At 42.2% G+C, this 20148-nt stretch overlaps 1 protein-coding gene across 1 annotated transcript; it reads right to left on the bottom strand.

The window, feature by feature from the left end:
- Positions 1-1112: 1112 nt before the first annotated feature.
- Positions 1113-19245, bottom strand: RP2 (RP2 activator of ARL3 GTPase). The gene is made up of 5 exons (XM_075265260.1): positions 18984-19245; positions 11399-12064; positions 9652-9766; positions 6423-6508; positions 1113-3252 (listed from the first exon to the last, which is right to left on the bottom strand). The coding sequence occupies exons 1-5, from the start codon at positions 19110-19112 to the stop codon at positions 3169-3171; spliced, it is 1080 nt and encodes a 359-aa protein (XP_075121361.1). The 5' UTR covers positions 19113-19245; the 3' UTR covers positions 1113-3168.
- Positions 19246-20148: the final 903 nt, after the last annotated feature.

The following is a 20148-nucleotide window of genomic DNA, read 5'->3' as shown; positions in this document are numbered from 1 at the left end:
GGGAGATATCACCAAATGAAAGGGCACAGGAGAGTGGTCAGAGATAGTTATAGTGTCTGGTGGGAGAAAAGGACAGGGTTCGATATGAAGAGGTCACTTAAGCGCTGGTGCGATTTATGGGGATTGGAGTAGAAAGTGGATGGAAAGATCTCCACGTGTCTATGAGGTGCAGGGAGGAAAGGTGTTTAGAAAGTCTTCTAAGGGAGCCTGCACACGGAGGACATGCTAGTGGAGGAGTCTAGAAAGGGAGGAAGAGCAACATTATTTTCACATTACAGGGTTAAATTTTCTTCTGAAAATTGAAAGCTGTGTATCATAATTAACTATGCCATAGTGATCCTTGGCTGACCTCAGTTTTAACATCACATCCATCCCTGTTATTTGGTATTCCCTAAAACATTATATATAAAACAAAAAAAACACACACCCACACAACCTTGCACAGCTACACTGAGCATAAAAATTAAGTTATTTCTGACAATTAAAAGGGCCAAAGAAAATTTGCTGCCTGTCAAATGAATTTTTAGGATCAGCTGCCGAACACAATTGTATTTTATGACTTGCAGACTTTTTTTTTTTTTTTTTTTTAAACCATTTTTCCCTTTGCAATTCTGAATTCTTACATTTTTCCTAAGCTAGTGCGTGGAGATGAGCTGGTATATCATCTCCAATCTTCAATAAAGCTGTGTGAATGAGGCCTGATGCAATTTTGTTCATCTATCAGCTCAGGTAAAAGGTCCCTTGATCAAACACAAGCATAAGAAAGAAACTGCTTCTTTTATGCATAAATAATAACAGTTGTCAGCAGCTTGTCCCCCCATGTAAATGGGATGAGCTGCTGACAAAAATGCAAACTGCGGAGACAAATATTTGGTCTTCAAACATCTCAAACAAAGGTCATATAATGTTTATTACCTTTTTATAAGGTTTTTATGTTATTGGTGATTATGGAGTGAAAACAGGTACTTCAATAAAAAAAAGTTAATGACTAAATGTTTATTTTTAAATGCATGCAAATCTGACTGATAAAAAAGCATGAATTTTACAATTGTAAACTATTCAATAATACAAACAGCATTAAGATAAACAGTTATCAAGCATTCTGACATGTTCATTTTCTATTACTATAAAGATATACAGCAAGACAGTATTTGCAATCAGATGTGGATCCCATCAGTTTCTCACGGTTTGATTCTTGGGCAGCATGAAATCCCAACAGGCTCCCTCATTGTAGAGAGCGGCGTTTTACCCTACAACGCTTCAGCACTCCAGTAAAACCGTGTAAAAGAGGAGCCCAAAGAGGGAGAAGCATCCTCTGAGGCTTCTCCCTGCTCAGTCTCGATTGACAAGTTTCTTCACGTTTGCATATAAGGAGAGACTTGGAACTCCAACTGAGTAGGCTAGGGAGGAGACACGGCCACTTTTTCTCATGGTTCATGGCTTACATTTACAGAACTCCTAAACTTTCAGACAATTTTATTGTGGCAGCATTTCTGTAATTTAAAATATACTGTATTAAAATTGGGCTGCTGAAAACTGTGCGTATGTGTGGGTAGAGCACGGACATATCATGCTGCATACTTAGGCTTTTTACCACCTACAACAGATTTCATAAGCCACCAGAACTGCACTTCTACCCATGATTAGAATTAAAATTGATATTACAAGTTGAAAACACAGTAGGGAATGGGTGCTGCATACACACAAAATCAGGACAAAGTGGATTTCGGCACAGAAAGGAGCAAAAACTTGTTAATAAAACATATTAGAAATTTATTAAATTACATAAATACTGCCAGAAAAATAAAAGGTTTAGGTACACTTTATAACTATTTTCTCAGTTTGTAAAATCTAACTCTTGGTCATCAGGGAACCAGTTGGGAATAAGGCTAAAGCCATACAGTGAGGAAATGCAGCAGGGGAAAAGAAAAAAAAAATGCTGCATTTTACAGTACCAGCAATGTGAATGAGATTTTTGGTAATCTCATCCACACATTGCAGAAATAAATGTTGCATTATCAAAATATTGTTATAGACTTATATAAGATGGGAAGGTAAAACTCAAGAACAAGTGTTTTTGCTGCATTTTTTTCATTACAATTTTTTCCACAACATTTTTTAACAAAGTTTCTGTAATGTGTGACTTTAGCCTAAATGCTACCTGTGTTTAATTACTATAAGGTCTCATTTACAGATTGTGTTGAAACAGCAGACACCTCTGACACATCTTTGGGGAAGAAAAATATATATTAATGAAGCATAATGGCTAACAACTCTTTGGAATGCAGTACAGTATTGGGAGCCATAAAAAGTTGTGAGGCAGGCTTTGCCAGCTGAAAACCAGGCTTCTGGTTGGAAAGTAGTTGGCTTTTACTTGGGGCGGGGAAAAAAAAAATCCATTTTTTTTTGTCTTAATACAAAAAGACTAAAGTCCCCAAAATGCAGTTTCTAGATGCTGTCCTAATTATAGACTCCCATTGAACCTTTGGTTGCAGAATTGGTCACAGACCTTGATATGGGAATTTAATTGGCCCAAACGTTCAAGGTAATAAGCATTTTTAGAAATTTGCATGATTTTGAGTTGCCTTCACAATTATTCACACGTAAAACAGGACAATTTACAAAGTTGTGTACAGACATTTTGTTTTCACAGTATAAAATCATTTTTGGAGTGCATTTTATAAACCGTATTAAAATGTACTTGTATACAATTACAAAATAAATATTACAAACATAGTACTGACTTTATAAGACTTCAATTCATTTACAAAACTAACATGATACAACTTAGCCTTGTAAAAATCTACTTTCGAATGCAAACAATGCTAGCCATGAATATTAACTTTTTATTTATTTACACTTTTATCATTCGGCTATTGGCAACTACTGCATATGAAAGCACAATCAAAAAAAAAAAAAAAAGTCCACATCTCCCAAGCTGTAAAGGACTTCTATTTCTGCGATATGATCCACTATAAATTTGTTAACTCTTCATGCCGTCGGAGAGCAAACCGCATCCGTCCATACAAGTGTATTTCTTTTTTTTCAATCTATACACTGCTTAAGTGAAAGTGGGAACATGATTTTGTTTGAGATGAATTATGGAGTTTCACAGTTATCCATTTTTGGATTCAGGACATCAATATTAAACAAAAAACAAAACAAACTCTACACTCCCATCTGCATGTCAGCAAAGTTGTAAAAGTTGTCCACATCTTGAGAAGAGGAAGTCTTGCTTTCTGAAACAAATACCTATATTTGTGTAAAAGGAGATAAGAATATACATGCGTTAAAATCTGGAATAAAAAATAAATAAAATGTTATATTATATATTCACACGCACACTCACAAAATCTGTAGAAGCCCACTCTAAACAAATCCAGTTCTCACCCAATTTGAGTGAAATTTGGCACGCCCCCTCTCCACCCACAGGAGCAGAATTCTACGCATAGTACATCTCGCTAGCCTCCCCCCCATCATGAGATTGGGGCTCCCAAAGTTAGGCCCTGGATATTTCTCTTTGGTATTTATACCACTTTGCTCTATAAGCTTGATTATTTATATAATTGCAATAAAAATCCTGATATTATTGCACCTAAATGTATGACTTCTATATAGAACTGCTGAGATCGCACTCTCTGGCAGCCCTATAGATGTGAATAGAACACAGCCAAGCATGCTACATTCACATTGAAAGGAACTTTCAGACCCTTATTTCCTATCCAGAAGAGAGAAGCGTCATTTGTGGCATAACCCCTTAAAGCTTGGTCGCTACAAACTTGTAAATAAGTGCCAATATACACCGCTTGGATTAATGGATAATAACTTACTTAAAGGGATTCTACCATTAAAACCCTTTTTTTTTCGTGGATAAGACGTCAGAATAGCCTTTAGAAAGGCTATTTGTCTCTTACCTTTAGATGTGATCTCTTAGAAATACCGGGTTTTACCGGTATGCAAATGAATCTTTCGCAGTGATGGGGGTTTCCCCACTGCTGCTTGAGAACAGGCTCCAGCGACGCCTCTATCTTTGGCTGGATCCTCCCCTTCTTTTGGCATCACCTCCGACGCCTGCGCAGTTGGCTCTGCCAGTGAGACACTAGTAGAGCCGACTGCCGTCAGAGGTGACGCCGAAGAAAAACGACGAAAGAAGGGGAGGATCCAGCCAAATATAGAGGCGTCACTGGAGCCTGTTCTCGAGCAGCAGTGGAGACGCCCCCATCGCATTTGCAGCGCTGGGGCCCGACCACATCGCTGCGAGAGAACTAATTTGCATACTGGTAAAAACCGGTATTTCTGAGGAACAGTGCGGCGGAGATCACATCTAAAGGTAAGAGACAAATAGCCTTTCTAAAGGCTATTCCGACGTCTTATCCACAAAAAAAGAAAAAAGTTTTAATGGTAGAATCACTTTAATATCCATGGCCTTCCACCTTTATCAACTTATGTAGAAGCAGAAATATAAAAAGGATACGAGTGTCAGAATATGGCTGTGAGGAAAGCTCCCTTTACTGTACTCTAACATAACGTTGTACTGTCACAACAGGGGTGTTCCTTACAGCCTGACACTGACTTGTGAGGAACGCCTCCCTCTGACAGTACAAGGCTATGTTAGAGTACAGTCGGTGGGGCTTATTTCACAGCCCAGCGATGATGCTAGGCTGTAAGGCCCGCCCCCCTGACAGTGGAGAGATATTGGTGCTGAAACTAACACCAATATCTCCAGCAGCGGGGCACATACCAGGAAAACCGTCAGTGCACTGAGGACATGAAAAGATCTCTTTAAAGGGGCTCTATCAGCAAAATCATGCTGCTAGAGCCCCACATATGCGTGCATAGCCTTTATAAAGGCTATTCAGGCACCGTGAATGTCATATTAAACTAACCCCCACGTTTTAAAATAACAACCTAAAAAAGAATGTGCTCTACTTACGCATCGTGCACGCTGGGCGGGCATTCAGGGTGTGTCTTCATCTTCGTCCACGCCTCTTCTTCCTCCGATGTCTTCAGGTCCCGTCCTCCTCCGGCGCTCGCGGACACTGATATAAAAAAAACGGCCTGGGCGCATGCGCAGTAGCATGCGGCTTCTACTACAGCTACTGCGCATGCGCCCAGGCTATCACTGTCCGTTCGCGAGCGCTGGAGGAAGACGGGACCGGAGGACATCGGAGGAAAAAGAGGCGTGGAAGAAGATGAAGACACACCCTGAATGCCCGCCCAGGGTGCACGTTCGGTAAGTAGAGCACATTCTTTTTTAGGTTATTATTTTAAAACGGGGGGGTAGTTTAATATAACTTTTACGGTGCCTGAATAGCCTTTTTAAAGGCTATGCACGCATATGTGGGGCTCTATCAGCATGATTTTGCTGATAGAGCCCCTTTAACCCCTTCCCAACATCTAGCGGATGCTGGGCGTTTAACTATGGGGGCCGCCATAGCCACCAGGTGTCTACTATTTTATATAGTAGACACACAGCGCTAATGCCCCTGGTAGGAGCCAGCATTGCACTGCAGTAGTGTTCAGACACCCTGATCACTAAGGAAAATAACAAAAAAATAAATAAATTAAAAAAAATTATAATATGGATATATATATATATATAGATATATATATATATATATATATATATATATATATATATATATATATATATATATATATATATACACACACACATATATACATATACACACACCCACACACATTCCCCCCCCCCTTTCCCTAGAACACACATAAAAGTATGTAAATACTGTGAAACACACACACACACACACACTAGGTATCCCTGTGTCTCAAAACGCCTGCTCTACAAGTCTCTAAAAATATTTTTCCCGTACGGTAAATGCCGTAGCTGGGAAAAAAAAAAAAAAAAAAAAAAAAGGGTTACGGGTGTCAGAATATGGTGACTGTTAGAGAAGAGAAAAAAAAAAAAATTTGGTAGTTTTGGATTTTTGTTAAGGGGTTAAAATGCAAATAAAACCATATAAATTAGGTATCCCCGGAATTGTACCAAAACATAAAATACAGATGACATGTCATTTTGCACAGTGAACGCCGTAAAAACAAAGCCCGTAAGAAAAATTGCACAAAAACGAAAATCAAAAAATGGCGTCGGTGGGAAGGGGTTAAGGGTTGAGCAACAACATAAGCATGAAATACTTTTCTTCTATCCTGCACTTCCAGCTCACTCCTTCCCCCTCTCCTCTCTATGGAAATGAGCCATCTGAGGAGCAAGGAGAGCATGGAAACCGAATACAAGGAGAAAGGGGTATATCATTCTGATAATCATATATCAGATAATTTATATATAATCAAGATATCATAAAGTCTCTTGGTACAAATTACCTGTACTATTCATTTATCCAAAGTTTATTACAATCAAAAATGCCTACTTAGGTTTAAAAGAATCTATTGGGACTTACTTTTGTACCACTGAAGATGGTGGCAGTAGCCTCCTTGCAGGTCTCCACTGCTCCTTCTCCATTAAACTCCAAAGCAACAACAGACCCTAAATAAATAAAAAATATATATAAAATGATAGGGCCGCCCGCTTTTTTTGGATATATCCTATGTTCGGATGTTTGTTCCTCAATCACAGCCAAACGGCTGAACGGATTTGGGTGAAATTTCACACACACCTACATAATTCCCACGAAATACGAATAGGCTACTTTAAATGTGGGTCACTCCCCCCAAATCGCCACCGTCACCCTCCAAAGACCCCTCTGCCTCAGCCATAGAAGCTGGCATTCTGCCAGCGCTGGTCTGTCCACGCTCCTCCTACATAGCAGGCTGTGGGTGGGCTATAGAGCCAGGACTGTGGCACCATAGGTTCAGGGTTGCATGTGGGCGTGCCAATTCACCAGGGACACAGTGAGGAAGATGGCGGCCGCCCACAGGGTCCCGGAGCTGCAGCTGACACTCCACACATACAGGTGAGTGCAGCAGGGGGAGGGGGTGTCCCAGGGGGGAGGGGTGTCCCCAGGTCCCCAGCTTCAGTTTCCCCCCTACATCGGCCCCCGTGTAGTAGCACTCACCTCGGCCTGTGTCTCCTCGCTGCATACAGCCGGCTGCCTGTGTCCTATATGAAGCACGGCAAGCTCTGGCTTGCTGGCTGCTATGACGCCAGGCCTGCTCTGCTACATAAACGACACAGAACTGTCTGCACAGTCTGCAGTGGAGGACATAGGCAAAGGTGAGTGCTACTATACGGGGGCCGATGTAGGTGGGGGAGGAGAGGGGGGGGGCACGAAGCTGGGGGCAAAGAAGGGGGGACATGAAGCTGGCGGCACAGATGGGGTGAGAAGAAACTGGGGGTAGAGATGGGAGGACAAGATACTGGGGCCAGATGAACTAGACTGGGGGCACAGATAGGGGGACAAGAAATATAAGCGGTTCAGCCCCACCGCCAACCCGTAGACGAAGTCGCGGGTACCAGCTAGTATGTGTATATGTATATATATATATATATATATATATATATATATATATATATATATATATATATATATATATATACACACACACACACACACACACACACACACACACACTCTCACTCTTCGTGGTGCTACTTTTTTTTGCTCAAGTTACATGATATTACAGGTCGATGTGCAGTAGTTTTAATTTAAATGGGTTGTCCAGGATAAATGCATATTTTAATAAGGCCCTCATGCCCCCCAACCCTCCCTCTCCAACTTTCTAAATCAAATTGACAATTTTTCTTTCTTTGACAGTAATATATGTAGGTCGTGTCACCTGCTTATGCCAATTTTTTTTGCCTTTCCACAGACGTTGCATGGGCTTAGTCTAATTCAGGGGTGCTCACACTTTGTCAGCATGTGAGCTACTTCTTTAAATGACCAAGCCCTAAGATCGACTACCCACTTCTTGTGGGCGGGGCCAGGGCGGGCCTGTGGGCGGGGGCCATGGTGGGCATGTATGCGGGGCAGGGCGTGTCTGTGGGCAGGGCATGTGGGCGTGGCCAGGCAGATCGTGAGAGGTGGCCGCCCAGGCATCCCCGCTGTCTGCTTCTTCACAGTGCAGGCTGAGAGTCATCTCTGGAAACTGGCAGGCTGGGGCAGCCCCGCCTGCCAGTGTCAGTAGGTGACTCTCAGCCTGCACTGTGAAGAAGCAGCAGCACCCGGCCCCCTCCATCCCTAAGAGCGGCCTGCAAGTGCTTGTTCACAGCGCAGGCTGAGAGTCATCTACGGACACTGGCAGGTGGGCTGCCGCAGCCCCAGCCTGCCAGTGTCCAGAGATAACTCTCAGCCTGCGCTGTGAAGAAGCAGACAGCGGGGATGCCAGGCTGCATACCGCGATCGACCCATACGTCCATCGCGATCGACCAGTAGATCGCGATCGACGTATTGGGCACCCCTAGTCCTAATTGATATCCACACCCGCAATGACAGTGGAAAGGACTGGCTCCCCAGCTCCATTATACTTGGCCTGTTCTTCCTGACAGCTCCACACCTGGGACTCATGCACAATACAGTATATGGCCAGCTAATATAACTGTGTGGGGGCCGCCATGGAGCATTATACATCATGTAGAGCATTATACTGTGGAGGGGGCTCAAAGCTCCTGCTGGCAACCCTCTAATGATGATATACAGAAGCAATTACAATATAACAGCTAAAGGAGAAGGTTATAAGAGTCTAAATATGGCTGCTGAGGGTGGACTGGGAGGGCTAGCTAGGGAAACAGTTAAAGTGAGTGAGTGAGTGAGTGAGTGAGTGAGTGAGTGAGTGAGTGAGTGAGTGAGAAACATTCTTTGATTTCACTGTAGAACATTCTTGGCATGCTTTGTGACCTGTTGACCTGTGCAGTGGTCACTGTGCCAGATGAGATGAGGTGAACATCACTTATTGTTAGTGGTAGATCATGTGTCATCTGCATATACATGTTGCACTTCATTCTAAACCTGTCTCTGAGGTTTAAGACTATTTTAAAGTTTTCTCCATAGTACTCCAAAAATTGTTAAAGAGGATCCCCCCGACACATTTAACTGCTTATCATCTGTTACTAGGTGCAACTCCACCGATTCCAGTGCAGTTGGAATTTTTTCTCTAGTTTCCACTGTTCTTGAGCAACAAGTGCAGACAGTTTTGGTGCTCAATGTGCTCTTTAGGCTGAGGCCCATTGTTGCAGAAACGCAGCTTTTTTTGGTTGCAGATTTTGCTGTGGTTTTTTGAGCCAAAGCCAAGACTAACTACAAAAGGAATAGGAGAATACCTAGGAAATACTTATGCTTCTACCTTTATCTCAATCCACTCCTGGCTTTCGCTCAAAAAACTGCAGCAAAATCTGCAACAAAAAAAACAAAACAAAACTGTGTTTCAGGGGCAACATGGTGGCTCAGTGGTTAGCATTGCAGCGTTGAAGTCCTGGGTTTGAGTCTCACCAGGAACAACATCTGCAAGGAATTTGTATGTTCTCTCCATGTTTGTGTGGATTTCCTCCCATTCTACAAAGACATACTGATAGGAAAAACAAAACCACACATCAAAGGTGCTCCAATGGGTAGAAAATAACTTCACAATAATGGTAGTGTTGTAGATATACTAGCTGCATTGTATTTTCAAAATCTCCAGTCACGTTCGATAAATATATACATTAGAGAAGAAATTTGCATAAAAATACCATACCATGCTCCAATAAAGGTAAAAACTCTGTAGCTCTTTCTTTAAAGACTCTCTTTGCGTCTTCTGGTTTCATTGCAACTTCTTTAGTTTGAATGAGTGATAAACCCTTGCCGATCATCTGCAAATTAGGACATTATGATTAGAACCTGTAACAAAATTATAAATCCACACTATGGATGGATTCACATCTGCGGTGACTTGGCCGCAGTAACCATAATCCACCAGTTTCAGTTTAAAAGAATGGACATCCAATGGGTCCATTATAGTGAATAGGGTTAGTCGAGCACTGTTGGGGTCTACAATTTTCGGGGGCAAATGGGCCTAGATGTGAACATGAGAGCAATTCATACTCAACGGAGAAAAATAAATAAATTAAACCGCCATATAGAAATGTTGGATTGGTGCAAAACTTGGCATCTCAGGCTACTTTAGGGTAGTGTTCTTATTGTTGAGAGATTTTTGACTGTTAGACATGACTGTCTCTACGACACAGTTGAAGACATTTTGCTCAGTTGACAGTCTTTGAAAAGTGGTATGTCAACTTAATTACACATCCACGTCTCCGTCCAAACACTTAGCATAAGGAAATTTGGAGTCAGGGTGGCCAATACTTGTACTACTTGTACCATTGACAGCGGTGTTGTCTGTATTCGCCTAAAAATCCTGACCAAAAAAATGGCTCCCATTGACATTGAAACCAAGAAGCGACATGCTCATTCTTTCACCTGAAGACACTCCCTCCCGACTAGGCCCATTCATTTGGGCCTAATCCAGAGCGGAGTGCGCGACTGGATGCTGGTGCATTGCACCATCATCCAGTCACAGCTACCCGTATTTTGGACCATAACCTGAGGCCATTCTAGTTCTCTCAGTCCAAATGATGCACCCCCTCTCAAACACTGTCAATTGGGGAAAAAAAAAAAAGACCGACTGCTACACATGCCTCTACGCAGTCAATGAGTTACACTACCTTAAAGTAGCCTGTGAGAGCATTTTTATAGGGAAGAGGGGGGGGAACCTTTTATGCCCACTTGTAGCAAGACCCTGTGTCTAATCAGACTACACTCTACTGATTTGCCTGAGATATAACTGCATGCTGAGTTCTGCAGCAGTCTGACAATTTTTGGAGAATGAATATTAACATATACCCTGGCGGTTTTATGTCTAGTCTCTCCTATAGCATAGGCTATTGCCAGTTTATTTTACTGGTCATCAATAAAAGCTAATTCAAAAACAGCTGGGAGGATTAATGAATGAAAGGTATGTCTAGAATAGCCTATTCTAAAGGCTATGCAAATATATGCTTAGGTAAAGATCACTACAGCCAATGATGGGCTCCCTTTAAAATGTTCACATAGCAGTATCTTAGAAACTACTTCTCTATAAATGACATACTAATGACATTGATGAGTGTGCAGCCGCTGTGGTACCTTGTCTAAACTCTGTTTGCTGCCATCAGCGGTATAGATTAGGGAGCGTTCACACTACCGTCGGTGTCCGACATGTAGTGTCCGCTCAAAATCTGTCACGGACACTAGGAGCGGACACTAGCTGTGTCCGTGACACCTGTCATTCACTTGAATGGGCATCAGGTGCATTCTTTTGCACTCCGTGCCCGTCCTTTCCTGTCCGCAAGTGAAGATGTCCGACTTCTCAAGCGGACAGAGGAACCCTGCATGCAGGGTTTTTATGTATTTTTACTCTAAGGAGCACCAACAAGCTCCCTTAGTACACTCTGTTAGACAATTACCTCATCAATCATCTTTCTGGCATTTGCTATGGTATAATCTCCAGCAAAGAAAACCACCAAACAAGACTCATCACTTTTCTTCTGCCTCTGTCCCCAAGTGACAGGAACTATACTCTTGTTAACAGCCATCGAAACTCGTACAGCCTTCAGTTCCTCACTTTCAGGTAAAGGAACATTATTTTGGATTTCACAATCACTGGGAAGGAGACTCCAGTTTGTTTCTCCAGACACTGGGGTGAAGTCATGGATGTTGCTCCATGTGTTGTTGAAGATACTTAAACCTGCATCTTTAAACTGTGCCGCTAGTTCTGGATAATAGTACTGGAAACATCCAAATTTCATGCCGGTGGAGGATTCTATGATGGGTTGAGTAGTACAGCACAAGAATATATCCATTTTCCTGCAGTCCCTTGTGCGAAACTGCTGGCAGGCAATGATACATTTACAATCCTTACAGTCACGGAAGAACACGCTGCCTTTAACAGGCCCCAAGAAAATGCGACAGTTTGTACAATCATCAATGGTGATGGTCGCAGAGTGGTCAAAGATATAGATGTTACAGTTCTCACATTCCTGGATGACAAATTGTTGGCCCGCAACTTTATCCGGCAAGCGTCCTACGGTTTGGTCTTTGAGGCCATTAAACATGTAATCCTTTGGGTCCACCTGTGGATTGTAAATGGACAAAATGTTTAGTTCATCCTGAACTGAATATAATACAACATAAACACAAACGAAGCACATAGCTTTTATAGTTTGCCATTTTAATTTGACAATCAAATTTTGATCATTATCAGAACATATCACATAACGTCTATCTGTAAGGTCTGTAACAGGTCTTCCAGCAATAATATCTTTCAGCAGCCAGACCCAGCGGTTAGCTGAACAACAATGGTGGACAGTATTCACAGCAAACATACATGCTCTGTCACGTATGACTGTGAATATACCTTAGAAAGAGCTTTGAATAAAACGCAGAGTGATTTGGCTAGGCGCTAAACAAAATTTTAAAAAAAAAAAAACGTCACCAAGTAGAAAATGTTAAACATTATGAGTTCACTGTACTCCAATGGCCTCCACAGTCACCAGATCTCAATCCAATAGAGCATCTTTGGGATGTGGTGGAACGGGAGATTCGCATCATGGATGTGCAGCCGACAAATCTGCGGCAACTGTGTGATGCCATCATGTCGATATGGACCAAAATCTCTGAGGAATGCTTCCAGCACCTTGTTGAATCTATGCCACGAAAAATTGAGGCAGTTCTGAAGGCAAAAGGGGGTCCAACCCGTTACTAGCATGGTGTACCTAATAAAGTGGCCGGTGAGTGTATGATCGTCTATGTATATTTGGCCAAGACCGAATACACTGTGGCAACCCCTCAAACTCATCATGGGAGGGAACAAGAGGAAGACAGAAGTGCCCCCACCATTTACATGCCACGATCACAGCATCTGCATTTTCAGACCCTAGCAGCTAATCCTGGGGTTCATCTGGGCGTTACAGTTATGATGCTCTGCATTAACTATAGCTCAAAGTAGAGTGAAAACTATGCCTGGGAACAGACTAGAAAAACCAGATGGTCTTTTCTGCACTCAATCTTTTATGCAAGAGTGGGAGAGTCTGAATAAAACTGCATTACTATATATCTGTTATACAAATTTACTTTATGTCCCCTTTCTCCAACTTTTCATGGGGGGGGGAATAAGAAAAATTGCTTATTTAAGAGGTTTCTTATTATGCATTTGTAACATTATATCTTAGGGGCGTACTTGGAGCAATTTACCTTTGAAAATGTAAATCAGGAAGGAAATTTCCATGTTTTAACAAGTCTTTCTTAATAAGCTTCATTCAGTGACAAGAAAACACACAAATAATTTTAAACTTGAGGTTTAGAAGTGAGAATGGAGCCATTGAGTTAGGTTTGGCTGCCATCCTTCATATATACACTAAGAGTTGTCTCTGCACAGTTCGCATTGCTTTATCCTGTGTCGTACATAGCTGTAACCTCCCAGATTGACTTTCACAAAGACAACATTCACTAGTTCAGTGACTAAGTCCATTCCCGTAGATTTTGTTACTAGGAAATATCAACGTATCGGCCAAGCAGAGATACAAAGCAAACACTTTATATAAATGCATCTGCAAAACTGGATCTTGTCACAAGTGATCTGGGGATGGAATATTAATACAGTAATACTGTGGGGGAAATATGTACAGCTCAGAAGGGAGGAATGGGTGAAAAGCAACAACAAAATTGCAAAAGATGGGAGATTTTGATTTTCTGCAGATCACTGCTAACTAAATACCCTGCCTTGCTGGATTTTTTCTTTTTAAATATATATTTAGATCAAGGTGTGCCCAGTATTTTCTCGGCATATGACTAAGTGTAATTTACAGGACTTCTCTTTTTCTCAAAAAGGGAAATAACACTGAAGTTTAGTCATTGAAAAGAATTGTATTTTTACACAAGATTTAGCATTAAAGTCTAAACAGACCAGTAGATATTATACAAATGATATAACCATAAATACATGCAAAGCATTTTAATGGTAGTATTCCTATCCATTTGCTCTGGATAGGTGGCAACTACCTCTGCTTTTTGTATAGCCAGGGTCCAGGAAATTATTTGTCCTTACACAGTGCATAAAACACAGCCTTACACATGAAGGTTTGTTAACCCATTAAGTCTGCAAGTGAATTTAAGAGAAACTATAAGGGTGCCTTCACACACTGAAGATTTTGTTACAGAAAATTTCTACGAATGATTCAATTAATCTATTCATATGAATGTGGTTGTTTCATAGTAAACAGTAAGACTGTTGCACTCTTGAATGAATGACACATTATCAGTTGCAGAAATGTCTGCAACAAAACCTGCAACATGAAGGAAACACAACGCCTCCTGCAAACAGGGAAATATGGTACAGAAAGTCTGGTCCATATCAACTGGATTTGCCAGCCAGAATCTAGTCTGGAAACCAGAACTCCAAGCATCATATATGGACTTTGGTTATGAAAACCATACCCCCCCCCCCAATGTGGAAGAAGCCTCAAACTTTCCTTCATCCTTTAGTATCTAGTCACAGATTTTGTTGGTTTCATAGGTAGATAAACTAACCAATCTAAAACAAACTATCCCCAGGGATCTTCGGAGAAGTGTTCTCTAGACAATTGCCTTCCAGATTCTCCCCATCCAGCTCTACTTAAAAGGGTAGTCCCATCACAAGGATCCTATCTATACTGCTAGTTTAAGTGGATATAAGACTTTTCCTAAATACATTGCTTTATCAAAACTGCTTTGTTCGGCCACCATCTTAATTTATTCACTTCATTGTTGACACTGCGTTTCTATGGCCACTGGGCTGAGCTCTGGGATTACTGTGCTTCAGCTTTTCCACTTATCAGTTGGTTTAATTGAATTTGGCTGATAAAGGGCTGAGATAAGGAGCCCATTACCTCTGTTTGTAATGCCAGCTGACTCAAATCCAGCTCTGTTACATCAGTTTCCACATCAGCTTCATACTGTGGTAATGCATAGCAGATAGCAGAGCAAGTGAAACCCCACCCACCAATGTGCTGAGAAATCCAGGAAGTGAAGAGAGCACAGAGCCTTCAGGCTGCAGAACAAGAGTTATGGGAATACCTCTTTAAATAACAGGTCATGTCACGCAAACTTGTTTGGCTGGTAAATCAAAAGGATAACTAGTTAAAAGGACAAAAAAGGGGGGGGGGGTGTTACAAATATGTTGCAAACCTTGGATCTGCAAATGGTACTTGCAGCAAAGCCTGCTGGAAGTGCCGTTATTTAGGCCACTTTCCAAAAAAGTAGCGTATAAGCCAATGGAGAATGCATTTGATTTATAATGTGACAACTCCTCATAAATCAGGCAAATCCTCATGCAATGCAGGGATAATAAAGGCTGGCATACATTACACCAGTATTCACAGTGCTCCCCTCCCTTCTCTTAAATTCTGCAGCAACTGGGTAAAATACATTTCTCCAATGAGGAAGCCTGTGCTGGCAATGGTTTAGCCACTATGAATCTGCTGATAGTGAAATTGCAGATGATAACTCTGCTGCACTATATCTGCTGCATAGTTACAAGCCGCAGGATGTCAATTTAGCTGTAGGTTTTTATTCCGGATTTCACCCTTTGCAATGCCATGATAACCACATTGTGTTTACAGCAGCACATTTCAGGCAAATTCACTACTGCCTCATGTTGATGTACCTTTACCGATACCCTGTTAAAGGCAACCTAGTGGGAACATCAAATATTACTGAAAATGTTTTATGTTTGTAACTGATCATGGGGACTCATGTGAGGGCAAAATCAATGTGTTATGTCTCACTCAGTAGGATTACCCCATCAGAAGACTGAGGGCCTATATAGTAGGGGAAGGTACAACCCTACATTATAGACAGATAGTCTTTACATAGGGGAGCTAATGAGAAGATAGTTATTAGGATTTCACTTACAATTTGGATTCCACTATACCAAAAATGTCTTAACACATGGGGATTGTAATGCACAATACACTGTAGGCAAAGTTGCTGTCGCGGGTTCAAGTACATTTTTTTCCACCAGCTGCAGCATGCTCCTAGGCTAAGATCACTTTTTGTTGCCATATGATTGACAATAAAATAGTGTAACTTCTCTCTCTAGATGTAACAGCCATAAATGAAAGCCACAATATGTCATTTATATAGACCTTGTAAAAAATAGTTCTGAAAAATATTTTGCATACAGAAGATATTTTGCATTCTCAATAACAAGATAAATATGAACAAATGCCTGTACTATATACTATGCAGTCACATTGGCTGCGCTACAGCAAAAATATTAACAAAGCTTATTGTACATCTACAAGTCTTCTATAGATTGTTAGTTACTAATGAATAGGAGCTATGGAAGCAAGGGCTGCAAAATAGGACAGGAATAAGAATTATATTTTGTGGCCAGACGGTCAGCCTACACCCGGGACCATGAATTTCATCGTCATGTGTATGGCCAATAGAAAAGAATGGGTCAGTGTGCCACCCATGAAATACATGAATAGCACACCGAACACGGCCACAGTCACCTGCAACCGGCCTTAAAAAAGGTTCTCTAGTTTTAAAAACTTTTGAGATATATCCTAATACAGAATTCAAACGAATGGGGCTCTGGTGCAACATAAAACACAGTTACAATACAATGTAGTGTGTTTTTTCCAGGAATTAGGAAACTGTTTTTTGACAGTAAGGGAGCCTTCACACGGAGTTTACGCTCCGCTCATTCAGAACGTAAACTAGTTCAGAGTGAGCGGCGTAAAACAGATCCCATTGACTTCTATGGGTGCCGGCTTACGTGCACTACCCATTGAAATCAATGGGAGGCTTTTTTTACCTATTGCTTTCAATGTGGTAAAAAAGGTAAATAGGTAAAAAAAAAGCCTCCCATTGATTTCAATGGGTAGGGCACATAAGCTGGCACCCATTGAAGTCAATGGGATCTGTTTTACAAGTTTACGTTCAGAATGAGCAGAGTTAAACTGTGTGAAGGCTCCCTAAGTTTTCAGTTTGCATGTGGTGCTACCAAATAACCCTTTAAAGTAGTAGACAAATTTCTTTAATTATCTCAATTGTTAGCTAGGCATATGAAATAAATTGTAGTGATGGTAATTTTACTGTATTTGTGAGTTATCTGGTCCTCAGATGTGTCATGTGACACATGTAGCAATCAGCAGCTCCACCCAACACAACATCTTATGTGAAGACAAGTCAGTCTCTCTTTTCATTCATATGAGGACCGAATAGGAAAGAATGAAGAAATTAACTTCCTTAAAGGGATTCTACCACTAAAACACTTTTTTCTAGTTAACACGTCGGAATAGCCTTTAGAAAGGCTATTCGTCTCCTACCTTTAGAAGTGCTCTCCGCCGTTTGTACCGGTATGCTAATGAGTTCTCTCGCAGCGATGGAGGCGTCCCCCATCGCAGGAGCAGCGATGGGGGCGTCCCCATTGCAGCTCGAAAACCGACCGCAGCGCCGCCTCTATGGTCTTGCGTATCCTCCCCTTGCTTCTTCAGCGTCCTGTCGCACGCCTGCGCAGTACGCTCTGTTCGGCGAAGATTGCCGAACGTACTGCGCATGCGCGAAATTGCGGTCCCAGCCATAGTGCGGGCACCACTGTAACATCTGTACTATACCTTAAATCTATGCTAGTCTCTGACTGCCATAGATTGTAGTTCTAGCACACAGAAACCTACCACACACCAGTCTTGAAAGGTGTTTTCCTACTCCAGATGGAGTTTTCATATTGATGACCTATCAACAGGGTACGGTTATGTGTGATCTGTGAGGGTTGGTGCCAGAACAGAAGCTGATGTAGTGGATGGGGAGCACATTCAGGCTGTTCCTATACAAGTAGGAGCAGTGCATGAGCCGTGCCCACTGCATAGGGGCGATTCCAGGAAACTGTAGCACTACTCCTATTACACTAGGTACCCCGAACGGTTTTCAAGCGCTACTGTGAACCCAGCCTTTTTTGAAATCCTCTTTAATAATTTTTCCTTCATTGTTCAGAGTTATTGCTGGTTACATGAAACAGGTTAGGACCAGAATGGAGAGTAGAACTTACAAATAAAGTTACCTATAAGAAACCACCTTCACTAGAATTTACATCAAGTACCTTTCTTAGGCTGTGTTCACACGGAGGAATTTACTGCAGATTTGGGGGTGGATATCGCCCCTAAATCCATCTCTGATTGTTTTCAAAGGGAGACAGGGATCGCAGCAGGACCAGGGAGGAAAAAAAAGGAAGAAGAGTCCTGCTCAATCTTGCCGCAGAGTCCCTCCTGATCCGACCCATTCATCCAGGCCTGATCAGCAGCAGGATGAAACCTGTTGCGGTTAGACTGCGGTGAAAATTAAGAGGAATTCCACTGTGTGAATATACCCTAACAGGCCAAATATTTTTTTTTAGTTAATTTGTCCACAATTATGATCAACAATCTGAACAAGTTATACAGTCATTATCCATTTTATGTCTCTACTACTCAGATACAAATGAGCCGAAATTTCCATCGTTCGGGCAGATGCAATTTAAGATATCATGTCTGAGTAAAAATAACCTCTGTTGCATCCATCTAGTTAGTTTGAGCATCATTAGATAGAAGATACTACGGGGGTTGCCACAAGCTCTTCTATGGATGCAGTGCACACATTGCAGAAAGTTGTATGGGGTCAGCTAGATTAGGGTAACATCTTCATTCCTAAGGAGCTGTCCTATCCAGCCACCTGCCTGCACATTCACACCAGCAGCTGATGTACAGATACAGAACTATAGAGCACTATTACACGAAGGGATAGTTACAGACTACACGTATAAAGTACACTGTACAGAAAATAGGGATCCTTCAAGTCCCATGACACACACTACTGGGACACACCTAGATCCGTATGTGCATCGCAGAAGTCTAGCGCACGACTAAACACGTCAGTGATATTGTCCAGGGGCCACAAGCTGGAGCCCAGTGCACTTGTCAGTGAGGGAGCTGGGAGCCCCTCAGCACAGGTACACATTGGGGTAGAGCTCACCTTCTCCCTCTTATCCCAGCTGTACTGCTTGCTCTCGCCACCATCCACTTGCTGAAGCTGTTGCTGCTCTCCAGCTGACTCCTTAGCGCTCTCCTTCCTTTTAGCTTGCTTGGAGAAACAACACCCCATCTCAGAGACTCGGTTAGGGGAAGGTAGGTGAGGGGGCCGGCGGCTGTGGGGCGCTCTACCTGGCCGTAATGTCCACTTCCAGCTTGTGCTCTACTCACCACGTGGACGAGCAGCGCGAGCACAGCAGATTGTATCGAGAGCGCGCACGCTCCTCAGCCTGTACCGCTGCCCAGCAACACATCTGTTTAGTGTAGCCTTGTAAACGGCCGTGCACACCCATTGGAGGAGCGTCACTTCCTGCTGGCTAGACTGTTTTTTACACTGAGCTTTATTAACACGAGCAGCAAGAAGCCTAGCAGTACTTTCCAGCTGCATCCCTGTATCCATACAACCCGAACTATCGAAGAACAGAAAGAGGGACAAAATGTGCTATGTGCACTATGGCAAATATAGTTCTGCCCACTTTTACCTTGATGCCACCCATCTTCATTCAGTTTTCATGTGCCCCACATAGTATAATTCTACAGTCACCCGTACATTATATGTCCCCACATTGTAATGTTCCCTTCCAACTGCCCCACAGTATTAAGTCCCTCTCCTGGTGCCCCAGTTTAAACTGGGAGAAACTAGAGGGGGACATTAAACTCAGTCAGCTGGAAGGAGACATTAAACCATAGGGGTTGCTGGAGGGTGATATTAAACTGGGGGAAACTAGAGGGGGACATGAAACTCGGGCAGCTGGAAGGGGAGCGCCTCTCCCTGGCGCTCCATTGTCCACTGCCAATGTCCGTTAAGTCTTGTGCCTTCTTGCTGGGAGTCCTGCACCTCATGTGACTAAAAATTTATAAAAACAATGCATATTTGGTATCGCCGTGTCTGTAACAACCTGTATAACAAAACTGAAATAATATTTAATGTACACAGTGAAGGTCGGGGGAAAAAAAAAAACGGAAAAAACCCGCTGGAAGTAGTGAATTTTCGTCGGCTCACCTTAAAAAATCCTATCCTACTAATCCTACTATTACTAATACTAGTTTGTGTGTTTGGATGTTTGTTCCTCAATCACGAAAAAAAGGCTAAACGGATTTGCCTGAAA

The sequence above is a fragment of the Leptodactylus fuscus genome, chromosome 2 (assembly GCF_031893055.1).
Source record: "Leptodactylus fuscus isolate aLepFus1 chromosome 2, aLepFus1.hap2, whole genome shotgun sequence".
Taxonomy (NCBI): Eukaryota; Metazoa; Chordata; class Amphibia; order Anura; family Leptodactylidae; genus Leptodactylus; species Leptodactylus fuscus.
This window is presented reverse-complemented; position numbering and strand designations above follow the sequence as displayed.